General features: G+C 44.2%; 2 protein-coding genes and 1 long non-coding RNA gene across 10 annotated transcripts in view; 1 reads left to right on the top strand and 2 right to left on the bottom strand.

Moving 5' to 3' along the window:
• Positions 1 to 867: 867 nt before the first annotated feature.
• On the bottom strand, positions 868 to 7,172 carry arpin (actin related protein 2/3 complex inhibitor). The gene is made up of 6 exons (XM_088641424.1): positions 7,037 to 7,172; positions 6,479 to 6,554; positions 4,466 to 4,598; positions 3,728 to 3,934; positions 3,140 to 3,303; positions 868 to 2,701 (listed from the first exon to the last, which is right to left on the bottom strand). Exons 1-6 carry the CDS (start codon positions 7,126 to 7,128, stop codon positions 2,693 to 2,695), a joined length of 681 nt encoding a protein of 226 aa, XP_088497550.1. The 5' UTR covers positions 7,129 to 7,172; the 3' UTR covers positions 868 to 2,692.
• Positions 4,542 to 17,056, bottom strand: fam169b (family with sequence similarity 169 member B). Of its 8 annotated transcripts, XM_088641411.1 has the most exons (11): positions 16,373 to 17,052; positions 15,236 to 15,372; positions 14,473 to 14,575; positions 14,294 to 14,379; positions 13,194 to 13,368; positions 11,755 to 11,937; positions 10,398 to 10,526; positions 9,435 to 9,526; positions 8,556 to 8,812; positions 6,479 to 6,554; positions 4,542 to 4,598 (listed from the first exon to the last, which is right to left on the bottom strand). In XM_088641411.1, exons 1-9 carry the CDS (start codon positions 16,476 to 16,478, stop codon positions 8,678 to 8,680), a joined length of 1,146 nt encoding a protein of 381 aa, XP_088497537.1. In that variant the 5' UTR covers positions 16,479 to 17,052; the 3' UTR covers positions 4,542 to 4,598; positions 6,479 to 6,554; positions 8,556 to 8,677. The 8 variants fall into 8 exon arrangements, with proteins under 8 accessions (XP_088497537.1, XP_088497538.1, XP_088497540.1 ...); XM_088641412.1 differs by lacking the exons at positions 4,542 to 4,598; positions 6,479 to 6,554 and adding an exon at positions 6,561 to 6,699; XM_088641414.1 differs by lacking the exons at positions 4,542 to 4,598; positions 6,479 to 6,554 and adding an exon at positions 6,561 to 6,699 and having other exon boundaries at positions 8,556 to 8,809; positions 16,373 to 17,050.
• The window catches only part of LOC148659311 (uncharacterized), a 16,762-nt gene continuing 14,302 nt past the window's right edge, over positions 15,909 to 18,368 (top strand). The window contains exon 1 of the long non-coding RNA XR_015940428.1: positions 15,909 to 15,933. This is a non-coding gene — a long non-coding RNA (uncharacterized LOC148659311). The remainder of the gene's footprint in view (positions 15,934 to 18,368) is intronic.

The following is an 18,368-nucleotide window of genomic DNA, read 5'->3' as shown; positions in this document are numbered from 1 at the left end:
TCGGTGATTTGACCGATACTGAAGATTCACAGGACTCTGAACAGGAGGTCCTGAGCCGGCAGGGGTGAGGATGAAAGCCAGGGGTCAGCAGACCCTGCACCAGGAAGATACGATGCCCTAAACCTTGTGTGAGGGCTGGCACAGATGCTCAGTAAATAATAATAATAATAATAATAATAATAATAATAATAATAATAATAATAATGTTTCTTTATCAGCCCTATACAATTTCTTGCATTAGGAATTCATCTTTTCGCATACCCCAGCTTTTCTCCATGGAGACACAGACACACAGACAGGGAGAGAAGCTTGGGGTCAGAGCGCAGGGTCTGCCATTGTACGGCGCCCCTGGAGCAGTTGGGGTTAAGGGCCTTGCTCAGGGGCCCAACGGAGTAGGATTCCTCTGCCGGCCACGGGATTTAAACTGGCAACCCTCCAGCCCCAGGCACAGATCCTGAGCCACAGAGCCACCACTCCGCCCCCAAACATGCTGTAACCATGGAGCTGCGTTTCATTTAGAGACAGGGAAGGACTACTTTCTTTCTGACAACACCCTTAAGCAAGCTGATAAGTTCGTCTGTCTGACGAACAGTGCTAGGTTTTCAGACATTAATAACAATCACCACGATATACAGCAAATGGGTACAAAGTTGCCAACGCTGACTTGGCAAAACACAAGAGAGAAAATGTGAAGATTTTGGCAACGTTTCTCTGTAAACTGTACATGCCGTGAGACTAATTAAACTCTTCCTATAGAACTAAGAACAGGAGGAAGTGATTGTGAGTTTCACCTTCCTTAGAGACAGACAGGGAGTGACGTACAAATTCTCTCATAAAAGCTGACACAACAAAGTCCTGGAGCAAAGATTAAAGGTAAAAATTAAGTGTTTAATTCACAAAACTCAGCAATACCATGGTGAGAGTTTACACATTGTAACTGAAATATAAGCATTTATGATGAGCAACTTCAAGGAGGTGCCTTGAAGATTCACCTTCTTCAGAAGAAATTTCCACGGGACTGAATTCCCAAGGCCCGTCTTTGAAAACGCTCTAAAACATCCTTCTAAAAAAGTACAGATTGACATATAGGGTGCTTGGGAAAAATAGCTGGTCTGTGATTCTGCCTTGCTAAGTGATGGCATCTGATGCACATACAGTACAGCAGTGACCATGGCCAAGACCAGCACACTGTCCTGCTGTCTGTCAAGGCTGGGTGTGTGGAAAGACATGGCCAACAGCCGCAGGAAGCTGCTTAGTGTCCATGTTGGCTTTGTCTGGGAACACGTTCCCCATGGTTCCATTTTCCACCAAGCCCCACAACTCCACTGTGCCATCTTAGCAGCCAACTAAATTTCTAAACATCCTGTATAAAAACAAGAACCTCACATTTGCTTGAATTTAACTGTGATGTGCTGCAGTCATTTATAGCAGTTTAAAGGACAGCTTGACACTCAGATGATTCTCCATGAAAGTATAGAGGTAAACATTTATTTATTCTGAAGCATCATTAAATACGGTTGTAGAAGTATACATAATCTTGTGTCCTTATAAGAGTTACAAGCACTGTTATTCTCCCTCAGATAAGCGGTAAGCATAAACATTTCTAGTAGTCTGCAGCAGATGTGTATTATACAAAATAAATTTGTTTCATTCAGACAGTCCTTAGTAAATTGTTTCATTAATCCATTTATGATCCAATACAATGATATTAACAGAAAATCATTTTCCAATAAAGTAAAGACAGCATGAAAAATCAGCAAAACACCAAGATGGAAAAATTTATTGTGAAGATGAATACAACTGGTTGTAGGGCGGAATGCATTCTGTAATACTGAGGTGACTTCACTGAGTTTAACGTATTTTACTGATAGAGCATGTGGTTAAAACTGAACTCCAAGCTTTTAAAGTTTAATTACACCAATATGCTATTAAATGGTCATATTTTACAGATTCAATAAAATGAAAACTCCACAGACACAAGAGCAGCGAAGACTTTCCCTGCTGGAATATTAATAATAATAATTGCTTACACTTATAAAGCACTTTTCTGGACACTCCACTCAAAGTGCTTTACAGGTAATGGGGATCCCCTCCACCACTACCAGTGTGCAGCATCCACCTGGATGATGCGACAGCAGCCATAGTGCACCAGAACGCTCACCACGCATCAGCTCTCAGTGGGGAGGAGAGCAGAGTGATGAAGCCAATTCATAGATGGGGATTATTAGGAGGCCATGATTGGTAAGGGCCAATGGGAAATTTGGCCAGCACGCCGGGGTTACACCCCTACAATATTGGCTGTTGGCTGCTGGTAGCCCAGGAGAGGAGCTGCTGCTTTCTTCAGACATTAGCAGTGTCCATGATTTGGGATCCATGAGTTCAGACACCAGGACTATGAGAGTGACCCATTTATTTGTGATCATGTGCCAGAAATTCTGTGCCGAGGGGATGCTGTCTGAGGGTAATGTCTTAAATTTTACTGGCTGTACTTAGAGACTCCAGAAGACAATTCTTATTACTCAGCAGTTCCAAAAAATATCCTTGATTTGTGTTATCATGATAAGCGTGCTCATAGAAGAAACCTGGTGATTTTGTCAGGTTATAAACTGACAAATGTAACAGCTGTTGGAACACGCACGTGTCTGATACAGGCCTGCTGAAACGGAGCACCTACAAACTTCTGCCATCCACATCAATCCTCCTGAAAAACAAAATCAAAGATGGAATGAAACCCTGAAAAGTGTGTGCAGTAACACACATTTAAAACATGGCTTAATCACTTTTCCTCTTGGTGGAATATTTCTTTTGGATATTTGGTGATAAGGAAAGAAATCATTTTGCTCTCAGTGAGGATGAAACTGGAAAAATCCTACCACCCCTCATCCAACATTTTATCGTTACTCGCCCTCATGAGTTACACCAAAAATAAATACGAAACAACGTATATGCAGGTGTTGCTGCCTATGAAAAAACACAGACTGCACTCCAAGTGCATTTACCACCAGGAAGAAGACTTCCAGAAATGCACATAGAAATGAAACTCCCTTTAGGATCTACAATAGATTAGTATGTTAAGAATAAACAAGAAGATGTTGGTATGCCCCAAAAACGTCACCAACAATAAAACAGTACTCCTTACCCACTCATCGTCCTCCGCGCCCTCACCCGGCCCTCTGTCTTTCACAGCCACACCCACCCCTGCTTTGTTAGACATGATCTTGTCCGTCCAGGAGGCCCCTGTCTTTCCATCACCAGCAAAGTTGCACTTGGTCACTGAGCCACCATCCAGCTTGGCTAAAGAATCTGCAACACATTCACACTTAAAGGTTAAAGTGCAAAGTTGAATGGTAGATGGACAAAAACAGGTTTAGTCCAAACCACACCATGCTGAAAATGTATACATTTTAATTTTAATCTACAGTACAGACACAATGCACATGCACTGCACTTTCAGTCATTTGAAAACCTACTCACTGTGAGCAGGAAGAAGGCCACCAAAGCAGGGCTTCAGTTTAAATTTCATCACATTTCAGCATGTATATCCGTGCTCACAAATGAAAATCACATTTTAATTTTGCTGACTTGAACAACTAAACCTGACATTTCTCATTTCCTTCACCTACTAAGAAGTATCGTGCTTCTTTTCATTCCCAAACTGTGTTCTTCAGGAGTTCCTCTCATGGCAGCACAGTTAAAGAATCAGGTCTTCCGCCGGTCGGACACTTACAGATGAACGGCCCGTCCCCCTCAGTTTTCAATCGGATTTCCTGGCTCTGCTCCAGCTCGATCGTCTCCATCTCTCCCTCTGGGATCCAGAAGGCCAGAGACTGGCTGGGTGTGTGCTTCTCCGTCACCTTCACCAGCTCTGCCTTGTTAATCAGAGCCCTCAGCTCCTCGTCTGACAGCCGGTCTGTCACCCCTTTTGCCTCCACCTCTGGAAATCAAAGACATTCCTTTCATCCCTCTAACATCAGCTCTCCTCTGCTTCAGAGTGTAGATACAGGTATACAGCCCTGCAGTCTGCTAGCGTCTTCCATTTTCCATGCTGATGTGCTACTATTCTGCTCCTCCTCACATACAGTATTTGCAGACGATGATTTTATTGGCCTCTATCTGAAACAGGGACGTTCATTTATGTAGTAATTCAATACAACCCCATACAAAAGTCATTATTATTGAACGCGATCTCGGTCTCAATCTGCAAACCAGACATTTTTACAGTCTAGACCACACATCGCTGAATTGTCTTTTCTTTTAATCCACACATTTCACAGATCAAATGCATGTGTTAAATAGATGCAGCAGTGTTTTCAAACCGGCACGAGATGCACGCTCTTTGAAAGTCGCCCACCAGTGCATAGGCATGACAGAAAGGGTCCGGAAGAGGCTCACAAAAACCTACAGATGTCACACTTTGAGCGCCTGATGGGAATGAGGAATGAGTGCAGGAGTGAGGAAGACTTACTGTAGGATGACATGAGGTAGCCCGTGTTCACCTTCTGGCTTTCACTGAAATTTGGTTCAATTTCATTTCCCTTTGCATCAAACTTCCTCCTGTGGGCTTGGCTGGGTTGGATGTATAGAACATAGTAGCGATCCTGCACACATCAAGGAGGGAGAGGCATCAGCGTGTGCACGGCCTTCAGTCACTTCAGTGATAACTTATTCTTATTTAGCTACTGCTGATACATTCCAGCTCTGCAACCACTGACTGCTCAACAGCTACCGGTCCGAACTTCAGCACCAAGCGTCTGATCTTTACTTTACTTGCTTCAGGTGGGAAAGTATGGAAGCCCAGATGGGAAATTTGCTTTGCAGACAGGTAAAGACATAACACATCACACAATACATCTAACATACAATGCACTTAACAGATGTATGGTGAGAAAGGAAACAAATATAAAGTAAATGTACAGTCAATTGTCCGAATCCGAGCAGGGTTGAATGCTATGGGAATAAAAGATGACTTATTTCTATTACAACAGCCACCGTCTTTTTTTTACATTTGTCAGATCTTCCTCCAACACTGGGACCACACCAATTAACTGGAAACACACAAAATCGACATTACTTACTACACGTAATCCACAACAAACTTATCACTTGACTCATATACAGTACAGGTGACCGTAACCTGTGCTGGTCTACTCATGTGGAGAGTGCTTGCTCCAAAGTTCAGCAGCGCTTATATTTCCTGCGAAGACTAAGAGTGTTTGGGGTTCGACAGGAAGTAATGCTACTCTTCTACCGTGCTGTAATCGAGAGCATGATCAGGTATGGTGTTTCAGTGTGGTTTGGTCATCCATCTGTTCATTTTAAATCGCAAATTACCTGCCTCATCCAGACAGCTCCGAAAGTCATGGGAGTGAAACAGCTCCCCTCCCTGCAGACAATCTTTGAAAAATCCCTAATCAAACAGGCAGGAAACATTCTATCAGATCCTTCCCACATCCTCAACTCTGAATTTCAACTTCTTCCTTCTGGCAAACGTTTCAGGGTTCCCAAATGTAAGTCAAACAGATACAAACATTCCTGTGTTCCACTATCCATTAAAGCTGTCGACGTAAATGTCAAGGATAAACACAATTCTTACAACCCACTTGAGTGCAATATGTTTTTGTGAGGTGTTATAAATGTTACATGTTGTTATGTGTTATACTGTACACGTGCAATAGAATGATGTGCAATGTTTTTCTGTTTTTTTTTTGTAATAGTATAAAGTGCAATGTTTTTCTCAATTTTTGTAATAGTAAAATGTGCAATGTTTTTCTTCTCTCTTTTTTAGCACTCTATTCTATTTAAATGTACAGGAGAGCTATGTGTCCCAAAAAATGTTTCCCTCAGGGGACAGTAAAATCTTATCTCTTATCTCTATCTCTTACACAGCATCCCACTGCTGTTAAAATCCAATAGGCAGACAGCTCTATTTTACTCATCTGATTATGATAAGCCTTCAACACTTTACACATCAAATCAGGATCACAGATTTTCTAAAAGAAGTTGGGAATTCACGTTCTCTATATCTGGCAATAAAAAGCTCAAACGCTGTTCCAGACGGAGTCCACCTGTGCGAGTCAAGAAGTGGAGTTTGTGAAAGACCCTCAGCCGAGAGGGAATTTTCAATCGACTGAAGCGTCTGGAGTCCGCGATGCACTGTCCTCTCAGAAACATCTTCCATGTCTAGGCACGAGTGTCGCCTGATCTTTAGGGAGTTTTAGCAGGGAGAGACTACCTTAAAACACATTATTTCAACCCTTTTACGTCTGAGGATTTAAAGGTAGCAAAAATAGTTTTTTCGTTCCCAGCTGACTCCACAAGTAAGGGGGAATAGTGAGCGTGTTTGAAAACGGGATATAACCTTCCAGACTCGAAGGATGATTTACATTTATACCCCATGTCCCCTGCTTACGAACATCATCACGTTAAAGCTATGTTGCAAGACTGGAAAAAAAAACTACACATGGACAGTCATACATACCTTTCGGCCACCGGCGTCCGAGATGACGTGACGGGACACATCAACCAACTTCCCTTCCAGAATCACACCAGCCCCCCTGGGGAGATCAAGACAGCACTGACCCGCCAGAAAGCCACCGCTGCAGTTTATTAAACGTGTCGGTGCGACAGTGTAGCCTCGGTTGCTACATCGCAATCGGACTGCGCAGTCTTCGATGCAGACACACCTTTTTAGCACCTGAACTAAAACGCAAAACAAAGACAAAATAACTTACGATTTAATGCATCGCTTCCTGTACGAGTCTGCCTGAAAACTACTTCTTTAAATCCGATATGGTGTCGCACTGAAAATGTTTTTTTCATTTTCTTGCAAAACTGAGGTGAATTAAGATTTTCTGCAATTGCTTTCATCCTGTTTCAAAGAAGACGGCAACTCACGATTCAACACCAATTACGGTATACCTCCACGCAACTCACGACGTAAATCTGAGCCCCAGTTGTCTAGTCTAGTCGATATTGATGATGGGGGAAAAGTTTGCTGGAGCCTATTTACAGTATACAGCACTTTAGTGGGTTTTACCTTTGATAAGTGGAAGGCTGCCACACACTAGTTAGCTTCTCATTGTTGACGGGTTTGTTCTGCAACGCCGTGTTGTGATAAATGCGACTCATGGTACAAATATTATTTTTAACTATGTAAGAAAACAAAAGACTATATTTTCCCTGTATTTTGTCTTCCCACACCTAACTTAACATCACGCCCCGTTCCTCCTACAAAGGGAACAGACGCGTAAGGCCTTAAGGGGTGGCAGGTATCGTGCCGCCTTCACATCTACATCTGGTTGCGACTGTTTCAGTTAAATCGTGTTTTCCCCTTTTCCCCTGAATTCACAGATCCAGAATGACAAGCTCACAGGATTTCTGGAAAACAAATAAAAACAACCAGTGAATACTAATTTCATTAGTCCCCCTCCCCCTTTAGTATGGTATGCTCCAATGAACGAGTCGCCATTCTCCGAAAATTTAAAGACACATTTCTGTAAAGCGTTTCTACCGACTGGGCGTGTCATGCTTGACCAGAGCGATACCCAATAGAACTATTGTATGTCGTTATTTATTAATAATAATATTATATAAGTGAATTATTGACAACGTTTTAAGAATGCCCCACTTATGCATATTTAATCAATATAAAAAGGGTATAGAAAAACATTTTTATACAAAAAATATAGTTAACTCATAAGATGTTACGAGTCCTAAATAGCAAAGTTAGTGAAGAAATTATCAGAAAAAATCCATGCAGCTCTAGATGTATTTATTCCAATGTGTTTCCTGCATAAAAGAGCTACTTATATGCATGAACAGTAAAACCCCAGAAATTACAGACAATTGCTTCTGATCCTTGTCTTTTTGTCCCCATTTCTCCCTCTCAGGAATTTCCCTTATTTGGTCAGATCTCAGCTGCTAAGCAAGGCTGGGCCTGGTCAGTCCTGGGCTGGAGGCCTCTAGGGAAGACCAGGCTGCTGCTGTAGTGCTGTTGGTGGACCAGTAGGTGGCAATCTTTCACATTCCCTCTTCCCTGGATCAGGATTTCAAAACCAGCATCCCAGTATGGTAAAAGGGGACACTGTACTGAAAGAGGTGCTGTCCTCTGAGTTCCTTATAAGTTGGTCATTAAAGATCCCAAGGCCCTGTTCAAAAGAGTAGGGGTGTTGAACACTGTGTTTTGGCTAAATTCCACTCGAGGCTGTACAGTCTGGCCTCCCTGAAGTCCACCTTGATTCCACTGGTGAAGCGGTTTCTCACCTCATCCCAGTGTGCTGTGATGCAAGGCTGCTGGTGCAGAACAGCAGATTCACTGACCCAGTGTGGGGCTGCACGTCAGTGGGGGGTGATGTGAGTAAAGGGATGTGGCTTCCTTTGGGGTGAACAGTGCTGTGTAACTGTGTGGAATGGAGTTCTTATTATCGTCTGACAAGCAGTCAACAGTTCCCACGGGCAAACTAGAATAGTATTGTTTATTAAAAACGCCAGACATGTTTCAGACTAGTGAACAGGGAAGAAAACAGAATCAAGGCTCAATTTGCTTCACGTTTTACCTTCAGAGGAGCAAACCAAAGGATTGCTGGTTTTTCTGGCTGCATTCGTCTTGGGCCCGATCATGTTTCTTCTCATCAAGCTCGGATTATTAAAGCCCATCAGACCCCCTGTGTCCCAGCTCCTACTCTGATTTCTTGGTTTGTTTGGAGACTGTGTTTCCTGTAGCATCGTGCCCTGTCCGTTTGTGACCCCTGCCTCTCGGAGTTTCACACGCAGCACTGCCAGTTCTGGGTAACGGTTGGTCAGATTCAATCTGCTGGAATTTGTTTGAAAAAAAAAATGGAAATATATTATCTCAGTGATTGTATTTTTATAATATGATAAAATAATAATAATAATAATAGTACATGATATAAAATATAACTTTTTCCTGGCAAGAATGTATCAAGCTGGTTGTAGAAATTCTTCCTATTTTATAACTGAGCTGTGTTACTAGTTTTTGTTATTGTTTACATAAACCTCTGTAAAATGGTACTTAACAGTGCTTGTGCTAATCTTTAGTTTTCATAGGAAAATAAGAAAACTCGGTTAAACCTACTTATGACTCATTCATAATGATCAATATACTGTAACTATAATAATCAAATAATCTAATGTTATCTAATTAACTGGTTTCAAGGACAAAGAGACACAGTTACTCCATTAAGAAACCCAGGTGTTCTCCCAGTTTCACAGTGTTTACTAGAAATGTCAGTATTATATATGATTGTGCTTCCTCATTACTTTCTGTAGCATAACTGTAAAGAGGCAAAGTTCAGCTAATTGAGGAAATTAAAATGTTACATGAACACAAGAGTGGGTTGGAAAACCTGCACCTATGCTCTCCACCTCATCAGCTGTGCAGGAATTAAAAAAAACTACAAAGACCTAGACTTCACCTTTGTCAGCTCGACCACAGCAGTTTGCTCTCCATCATCCAATTTCAACGGGCGGCTCCCAGATGGATCAGCATTCAGCACCTCAGCGCTTCCTGGTGATGGCAAAGTACAGATTCACTCATCAAGTGGGATTATTTTAACTGTTAGGAAGAAGCGGATATGTCACACACACCTCAGTTATTGTTCTTGTACTTGGGTCTTGAAACCTTTAACCATTTTTAAAAGGTGGCAAGATGATGCACAGAGGAATTGACAATAAGCAAGCCAAGTGATTAAAGTGTAGCACCCTAGAATACTGCCTGTACACATCTAAATTAACAGAGTAAAAGCACATGGACTTTTGATGGTAGAGAATTACCAGAGGCTTCCTCAGCCTGATGGCTGTTGTGCTTGAAAAATATAGTTTACAATAAACAAGTTACTAAGGCAATTTGTTTTATGTGTAATTTAAAAATGTGTAACTGAAAATTATTTATTTTGAAAGAAACATGCACATATTGACAATTTAGACACAATGCATGGATAAGAAAGAAAACTGGCACAGCCAGACTGATCCGGAGGTAACCATGGACTTCTGTCTTGCTCAGAAATGTTCCAAACAAAATCAAAGTGCTTAAATTTTACAGCTTATCAAAATAAGAATGATCTGTTCCTCTAAAAAAGGGGAGTAAATTATCTCTCAATCTACCATAAATGGTCAATAATATGAAAAAGTTTAATATTAATTATATTACTGTTTGAGATCCTTTGATGGGACAAATAATAGTAACCACAAGGGTCTAAGGGCCTCTAAACCCAGCCACACCTCAATATCAGCATCCCCGCAGCCACTAAGACAGCTTACAGTATGTTTTTGATCTTTCTTTTACATTTCTAAGCTTTCATGGACCCGCGGTGGTCCTGAGCAGGCATTCCGGTCTCGCCTGCGCTAGAGGTGATCTTGTGCACGGGTGCGAGCCTCACGGTGTGCAGCTGTCCCCTCGGGCCAGGCCCGTAGCCACACGCTGCGTCTCTGGCTCCAGCCCCCAGGGGCCTCCACCTCGAACAGGCGGTCCCGCAGCCCCTCGTGGGCCAGGAGGAACTTCCTGCACACTGCGAGACACACAGACCGGTCAGGACGGGGCAGCAGGCTCTCTCATAGAGCCTCAGGGACGGCATCAGACAGCTGTTGTTTGCTGTTGTTTTTTGACCAGTTTGTCCAAGTACTTTAAAATATTTTATTACATTAAGAAAATACAGTGCACTGCATTGGGCGTATGTCACCACAATAACAACATCCTGATGAATCTCAGCCCTGCCCTGTACAAATGTCATGCATTAGCAGTGACCACTGCTGTGATGAGAGATACATTGTTTTCTCAATCTCGGAGGCGTCATAGAGAGTTTGGGGTTCTATTTCACTTCTACAGGAAATCACATTGAATTCTGTTATTAAAGTACTGTGTACTGAGTGTAGCACACAGTAGGCTAAGATGTTCTTTGTCAAGATGTTTTCACAGCTCTGAATTGCAAGCAGCTTTTGGATTGAGTCTCACCACAAATGTCTCTGACAAATATGTTCACAGTTTGCTTATTGAGTCACTTCTTGAATGGATGGTACTCTTATGATCTTAAGGCTGCAAGCCAGAAGAAACTGAGTAAGGAGAAGAACAGGAGGCACTGCTTTAAACAAAGGCCTCTGGAAATATGGAACAAGCCTCCCAGCCATGTTGATGAAACCGATGACATGGCATCTTTCAAGGAAACAGCTGGATGAGATCCTGGAATCTAGTAGGTGCAGAAAAACAAACAAGAGGCTGAATGGCCTCTCGTTTAAAATCCTCCCATTAATAAGGAAAGACTAAAGGTCCAACTCTAAGTCTAAGGCCTTAACACAGCTGTTGCCTTTATTATACTCCTTAAACAGTGTCAACATAGTTGAACGAAAAGTAATAATTACGAGTGCTGCCACCATCCCACCTATCTGTTATAAGCAAGACATTAAAACCCCAGTATGAGCTATCTGTGCTGGTGCTGAGAAGGTCTAGAGAGGATGCATCACTACCCATATCTGCCCTTGAGACAATTTACTGAACAAGCACGCAATTTCACAGCCGATCAAATTTCATGAACCACCCTCTGCAATGCAAACGAAATATCAGAATTACCATCAGAGTTGGCACCCAAGCAGCCAGCTACAGGCATGGGGGAGAAGGCTTTGCTTCTGAGCTGCTGCAGACATGGCTAAAACCCATTCCAGAATTCACCAGAGGCCGAGGGCTGTCAGATCCTGTCAGCACAGAATAGCTTTACCATCTACCATGAATTACGAGCGATTTACCCTGATACATGCTGGCAGAAATCGGACAGCTGATCCCCAGGGCTTCCTCGCTGGCAAAGGAGCTACAGAAGTCCTCCAGCATGCCCAGGGCCAGGCCTGCCCTGCGCCACCGTCTCCTCACAAACAGGGTGTCCAGGACGGGGAGCGTGTAGCTCTGGCTGGTGCAGCTGTCACACAGGCTGCCTGGAGAATAGGAGGTGTGTGTTTGGAAGACAGGAATAACAACTGCAGGGCGACGTGAAGAAGACATCAGTGACGTGAGAGGTGTGCACTGCTGAACTCTGCTAAGCTGCACAGCTTAAAAAGGAAAAGGAGGAGACGACAGGCTGCTAGGATTGGTCTTTTTCACCCAAGTATACAGCTTTACTTCTAAAGAGGAATCTCTTATCTGGACTGGGAATGTAAGGTATTTATTCCTACTGTTTTCATTTGGAGCATACAGTACATCTACCCTGTGTATCTGACAAGGCGTAGAACAAATCTTGTCAGCAGGATTTATATTATATATCCCTCGGGCATCCAAAAGTATGAGAAAAAGACTTTGAGCTGCCAAGTTCTGGTTTATGAATGAAGGGAAATCTGAGATCAGCCAAACTTGTCTTGTTTTCCTAAGCTATCGGAGTTCTCCCCTGGTCCTTGGGTTTCCTTCCCCCTGGACTCTTAACCACTGTATTTGAATCACCTCTTCACTTGATTAGTCTTGATTACCACTGTTACCAGGTCTTCACTTACCTGCAGGTTTCCAGGGCCAGGAATACGTATCAGTGATCTAAGCCCTGCTATACATGTTCGCTACAGACCCAACCTGTCACGATCGTCATCCCTCCTCTTAAGGGCTCTCTGACCCTTTCGTATTTCACTTGATTATGTGCACCTGCCCCCTGTTTTGTCTGCCAATATATAAGCCTGGCGCTCCCCCTATTCCTGGCTCAGCATTGGAAGATGGACGCCCAGAAGCCCGCCTACCAGCGGGTCCAAGAGAGACCTGATGGCATAGACTTCATCACGGCGTCCTGACAATCTGAGTGTGGGGCTCGGAGCACCCGGCCTCATTACCCTGTTTTTAATTCCCTGTTCCTTTTCCGGATCCCATTCCGGATTTTAACCTTGTTTGTCTTGGATGGTTCTCCCGGCACCTGGACCCTGGCTGCGCCCCGGTTTGCCATTTTGGACAGTTTGGACTTGTTTGCCTGCGCCACGCCCCCCAAGCACCGGATCACTGTCATCACGCCCCCATGTCCCTCATCCTGTCCCGATCCCCATCGTGTTTTCCCTGTTGTCCTTCTCCAGTTACTTCAGGATCATACCGTCTGCATAGGGTCCTAACTACGCACTTCACGGGAGCCTGGACCGGCTCCTGTTACACAACCGAACTAACTAACCCAGCCATACTGCTGTCATCTGTGATCAACTGTTAACCCAACCCGTGTGACAGGCACCTTTCCTCTTGATGGTGTAAAAGCCAGCCGCCTCCCCGTCCCGCCACAGGATTTTTCCCAGCTCCCCGGCGGGGTGAGGCGTGAAGTAGATGTCCTCGTCCAGGGGTCTCTCCAGGGTCCCGAAAACAACCTGGCTGAGGAGGAAGAGCACCACCCTCTCTCCGATCGACTGCACCTGCAAAACCCCGCAGGGTAACGCACAGTACAGCCAGCATCTCACCTCTCATGACACACGTTGATTGATCGTTTCCAACCATGGGTGCAGCACACACAGGCCTTCTCAAGGTATACAGGGTTGTGTCTCTCATTTTAAATCAGTAAAAGCCCACTTTTTTTTCTGCTGGGAGAAACTTATAACATTGAACTACTGAGGCTGTTGCACCAAACAGTGATAACCTACCGTAGTTATAAGATGCAGAGCAAAGCTTTGCAACAGGGAATTAGATGTAGGTGCCACAGCTCCCAGATCCTTTACAGTGTAAGTCCCGATGACAGGTGGCCTCCTGCTGTTCAAACTGTAGTTTGTTTGCCTGAGTTTCAGTTCCATTTGGAACCATCTGTACATATTCATCAGTTCCCCAATCTGGGTCCTCCAATATACAAAGCACACTCTTCCGACACAAGAGTCAGGTCAGGTCAGACAGTAACATCCAAGCAGTTCCACAGCACAAAGAGTCACAGCTGGCTGGGTTGCAGCTTGTTTTATGAGGACAGAGGTGACCCTGCGTTTTAATATATAAAACAATAGAAGGTCACTGGTGCTTCCTGAAGGTGTTCTATCTGTTTGGATACTGACAGCTACCAGATTTGACAAGCGCATCTGGCTGTTTCTAGAAGGATCCCAAGGAATCCGTTTCAATAACATTGGATCTTCTGAAAAACAGCTGGATGAAATCCTTGGATAAAACATTAGACGGAGTCGACTGGCCTCCTCTGACTTATAAAACTTTGTAGCATTCCCACGGGGTAGGTTGTATCGCAGAGGCAGATGGGCGGATCTAACTGTAGGATTATTTCAGCCCCTCCACAAATCATCTAAAACTCAATCTCATCCATATGCTGAGCTCAGAAATGATATCGCTAGACAATGTCAAACTTACCGTGACCAGCCCAGCTCTGGAGGGATCGGACGTCTTCAGGACATCGTCCAGAGGCCACCATGTCCCGTCCAGATACAGAGCCAGCACTGCACCAGCAAGCAGAGAAAAGCACTTTTCTTCCTCCACGAAATAAACGACCTGCAACTCGAATGTCGCACAAGTCTGCGGCCAGCACTAACCTTGAGTCTTGTTCTCGGGCCTCAGAAGAGCCAGCACCGCGTGCGCCGGGTCGTCGTTGCCAAACAGCGAAAGACGAGACACATTCGACTGTTCGATTTTCACCTGTTGGTCAAGCAGAGCTTCATGGACACAGTTCCTGTTGTATCTTCGCATGAAGCAAAGAATGACATGGAGGCGGGTGTGGAACAATGAACTGTGTATTAAAGAACAGTTTGTTTGTTCAGCTCGTTAAACTACCGATCTGACACCTTTCTCTCATGCTAGCTTTCTCCAGCTGTCCGCCCACACTGTAACATCCAGATGACTCCTATAACCTTGGAAACTGGGTAATAATAATAATAATAATAATAATAATAATAATAATAATAATTGCTTACACTTATATAGCGCTTTTCTGGACACTCCACTCAAAGCGCTTTACAGGTAATGGGGATCCCCTCCACCACCACCAGTGTGCAGCCCCACCTGGCTGAGCCACCGTGTGGACTATGGCGTGTAATTACAACATTTATACATTCCTGCAGTATATCACTTTACTACAGTGCCTAGTCTTCCCACTTCTGAAGGTGGGTTTGATTTAAATGAGCAAGCCACCTTCAATAACACGCTCACCCTTCCACAATCGAACAAACTCGGCCACACGGAGCCCCCTTCCCAGAGAAACTCTGTCGAATTCCGTGACAAGATACTATTTTGTCAAACAATAGGCACACACACATCTTTCACTTGAGAGTTCATCCTAAAAAAAAAAAACTGTCTGACCGTCAGCCCTTCAGGAAGCACAAACCATTCAGTCTCAGAAGCGCTGTTTGATTTCAGTCGTGACAATACTTCCTCTGAGGTTATCTTCAAGGTCTGGTAGCTGACATCAGACAACCTATCGACAGGATAGGCTTTACCTAACAACACAATCTTAACGTTAACGGGGATAATGAGATTTTTTACACACAGGTAACACTGTTGATACCGAAATTAAAAACAAACATTGCTGTCACACGGTTTTTGTTCGTTATGTAATTTGAAGAATAAACAAAAAATATAGTTATTCGCTGTGGAGTCTATTTTTGCAGACACGTAGGTTTTATTTTTAATAGAAGCACGGTATTTTAAGACTTTATTTTGAAGAAAACAGGACAAGTGGAACCAGAAAGCATTCAATAATATACGTATAGATGTACTAATGGAAGACGTCAAAGTTAATGCCACGCTGAAACGAGAGAGAAGAGACAACGTTTCGGCTACAGAGACCTCTGTAGGGGAGAGCCAAAAAAGCGTGTTTCTGCTTTCTACATTGAAGTGTGGAATTAACCTTTACGTGCTCCTTTGCTGTTGACCCAATTCCTCACTTGAACCTATGTATTTTAAAGTCGGAACTGAAAAGCGACTTGCATTTGTAAGGACCGATTAACATTATGCACACACTTCTGTCATAACAGTACCACCTGCGTCACCAAACTAAGGTAACAACATGCGTTCTTAATTAATGAGGAGGGTCCCAGAATTTCGCAGAGGCTAAGAGTTTGATAAAAGCCGGGAGCTGAGTGAATAAATGAATACCACCTGTTAAAAAATCATAAATCTGTTACGTAATCGCGTTCTGTTACAAGATCTGTTTTAGTTTTAAATTCCAAAATTACTTAAAGAGTGTAATGCACACCCAAGACATCCCGCCGTCGTTATTTTTGAACATTAGTTACAAACACCGTTGCAAAACAATCTTTCATTGTTTGCGTTTTCATAAGTAACAGAGAATGACAGATCTTACGCTACAGACTGAAGCTGGAACAAGATCGCAGAATAGCTTCTTACATTTGTTGTTTCTAGTTAATGCAAACCACTATTTTACTACGCGTGCTTTATTGACATTATTTCAGAAAGTTAGCACTTGTCTCTTCTTACCTCCCTGTAACTCTTTTGTCGTCGTGAGGGTTTCCATTTTACGTGAACGAACTACCTTACCTCCCTGCGTAGCACAACAGCACGATCTGCTGATGTAAACCGGCATTACTACTGATCTCCTGTCCGGGTGCGATATTGTACTGCCTTTCTGTAGGCGCAGTGTTCAAAGCAACAGAAAGCATATGCCTGGTGATTCCTTCAGTATTTTCCTTCTTATGATATTTTTATCCAGGACGATTTCAGTTGCTGTAATCGTCATAATTCCAGTATAAACATATTCAAATGTTTTATTTATTTTTTTTCTCCGTGGGTAAATAGCGTGCACGTTTTTCTCTGGTTAAATCGTCAGTGACAGTGTTAATGATTTCGTCATCTGAACAGGTTTACTTTGAAGTACAGCAAAACATTTCCGAGGTGAAGATCCTGAGCGATCGATGATCGGTCTAAATTTAAGCTAACTCTGCGGGTTGAGCTCTCCGTGTTTTCGGGAACCGAAAATTAGATTTCTGGCGAGGTCAAAGCGCAGCTGCCGGCTGTGGTGGTTGATGCCCTGATGCCCTGATGCCTTCAGACCAGCTCCACCCGCGTAAACTGTTCGCACCGGATTATTCTCACCCAGCACGAGCTGGCGCCCAGCTCTCATCGTGGCACAAACAGCACCGCCGGCAGAGCGTGGCAGGTCCGTGACGTCATGTGGCCGTGGTTGGCGCTGACGGCAGGGTTAAGAATAGCCCGAGGATCTGGGTCAGAACAGGACATCCATTCTCCAGTGACGCTCGCCGTGTCGGGAGGAACTATCCCCATATTGACAGTTTACAGGAATCCTTGTAACGACCGCTAGTATCGAGAGTGGTCTTGTCTCAGATGTTGTCAGGGTGAAATTAGATGACAATCTACAACAAAAAGACCACCAATCCATAATGCCACCATCATCATCAACATAGATGAATGCAGTTCCATGACAGACCGCGGGTAATGTGTCCTGCTTACTGCTACTGTACATGCGCAGTCTCTACCATGTAACACAATCCTCCATCTCCATGAGGATCATAACCGCGATTAACTGGAAGCACCAATTAACTAATTAATTAACTAATCTGTCTGATTAGTCCCCTGTGCTATCATCTCGCGGCTCAGCGACATTGTACTTGGGTGCGAGGGGCCTCGGCGAGTCCCCTGGGTGCCCGAGGTTGGGTCCATCCATTTTCTAACTGCTTTGACCAGTACAGGGTCGTGAGGGCACCGAAGCCTGTAATGGCAAGCAATGGGCACAAGGCAGGGCACACCCTGGACAGGACACCAGTCCATCACAGGGCACACACAGACACAGACACAGACTCACACACTATCTCATCAGCGCCAGTTGTCCAGACGCCAGTTAACCTGCCAGTATGTCCCACGGGACTGTGGGAGGAAACTGGAGCACCTGGAGGAGAAGCATGTAAACACGGGGAGAACATGCTAACTCCACACAGACAGCACCCCAGGCGCTGAACCCAGGGACCCAGCGCTGCGAGGCAGCAAAGCCAAGGTTGTAGTGCTGCTGAAAACAAGTGAAAAGGTGAAGTGTTAGTTGGGCCAGCAGGGGGCGCTCACCCTGTGGTCCACGTGGGTCCTAATGCCCCAGTATAGTGATGGGGACACTATACTGTAAACAGGTGCCGTCCTTCGGATGAGACGTAAAACCGAGGTCCTGACTCTCTGTGGTCATTAAAAATCCCAGGGCGCTTCTCGAAAAGAGTAGGGGTGTAACCCCGGTGTCCTGACCAAATTTCCCATTGGCCCTCACCAATCATGGCCTCCTAATAATTCCCCTCTATGAATTGGCTTCATTACTCTGCTCTCCTCCCCACTGAGAGCTGGTGTGTGGTGAGCGTTCTGGCGCACTATGGCTGTGTCGCATCATCCAGGTGGGGCTGCACATTGGTGGTGGTCGAGGGGATCCCCATTACCTGTAAAGCGCTTTGAGTTGAGTGTCCAGAAAAGCGCTATATAA

This window comes from Lepisosteus platostomus, chromosome 7, assembly GCF_059453375.1.
Source record: "Lepisosteus platostomus isolate fLepPlt1 chromosome 7, fLepPlt1.hap1, whole genome shotgun sequence".
Taxonomy (NCBI): Eukaryota; Metazoa; Chordata; class Actinopteri; order Semionotiformes; family Lepisosteidae; genus Lepisosteus; species Lepisosteus platostomus.
The sequence above is the reverse complement of the archived record's forward strand: the minus strand, read 5'-3'. Positions and strand labels throughout refer to the sequence as shown.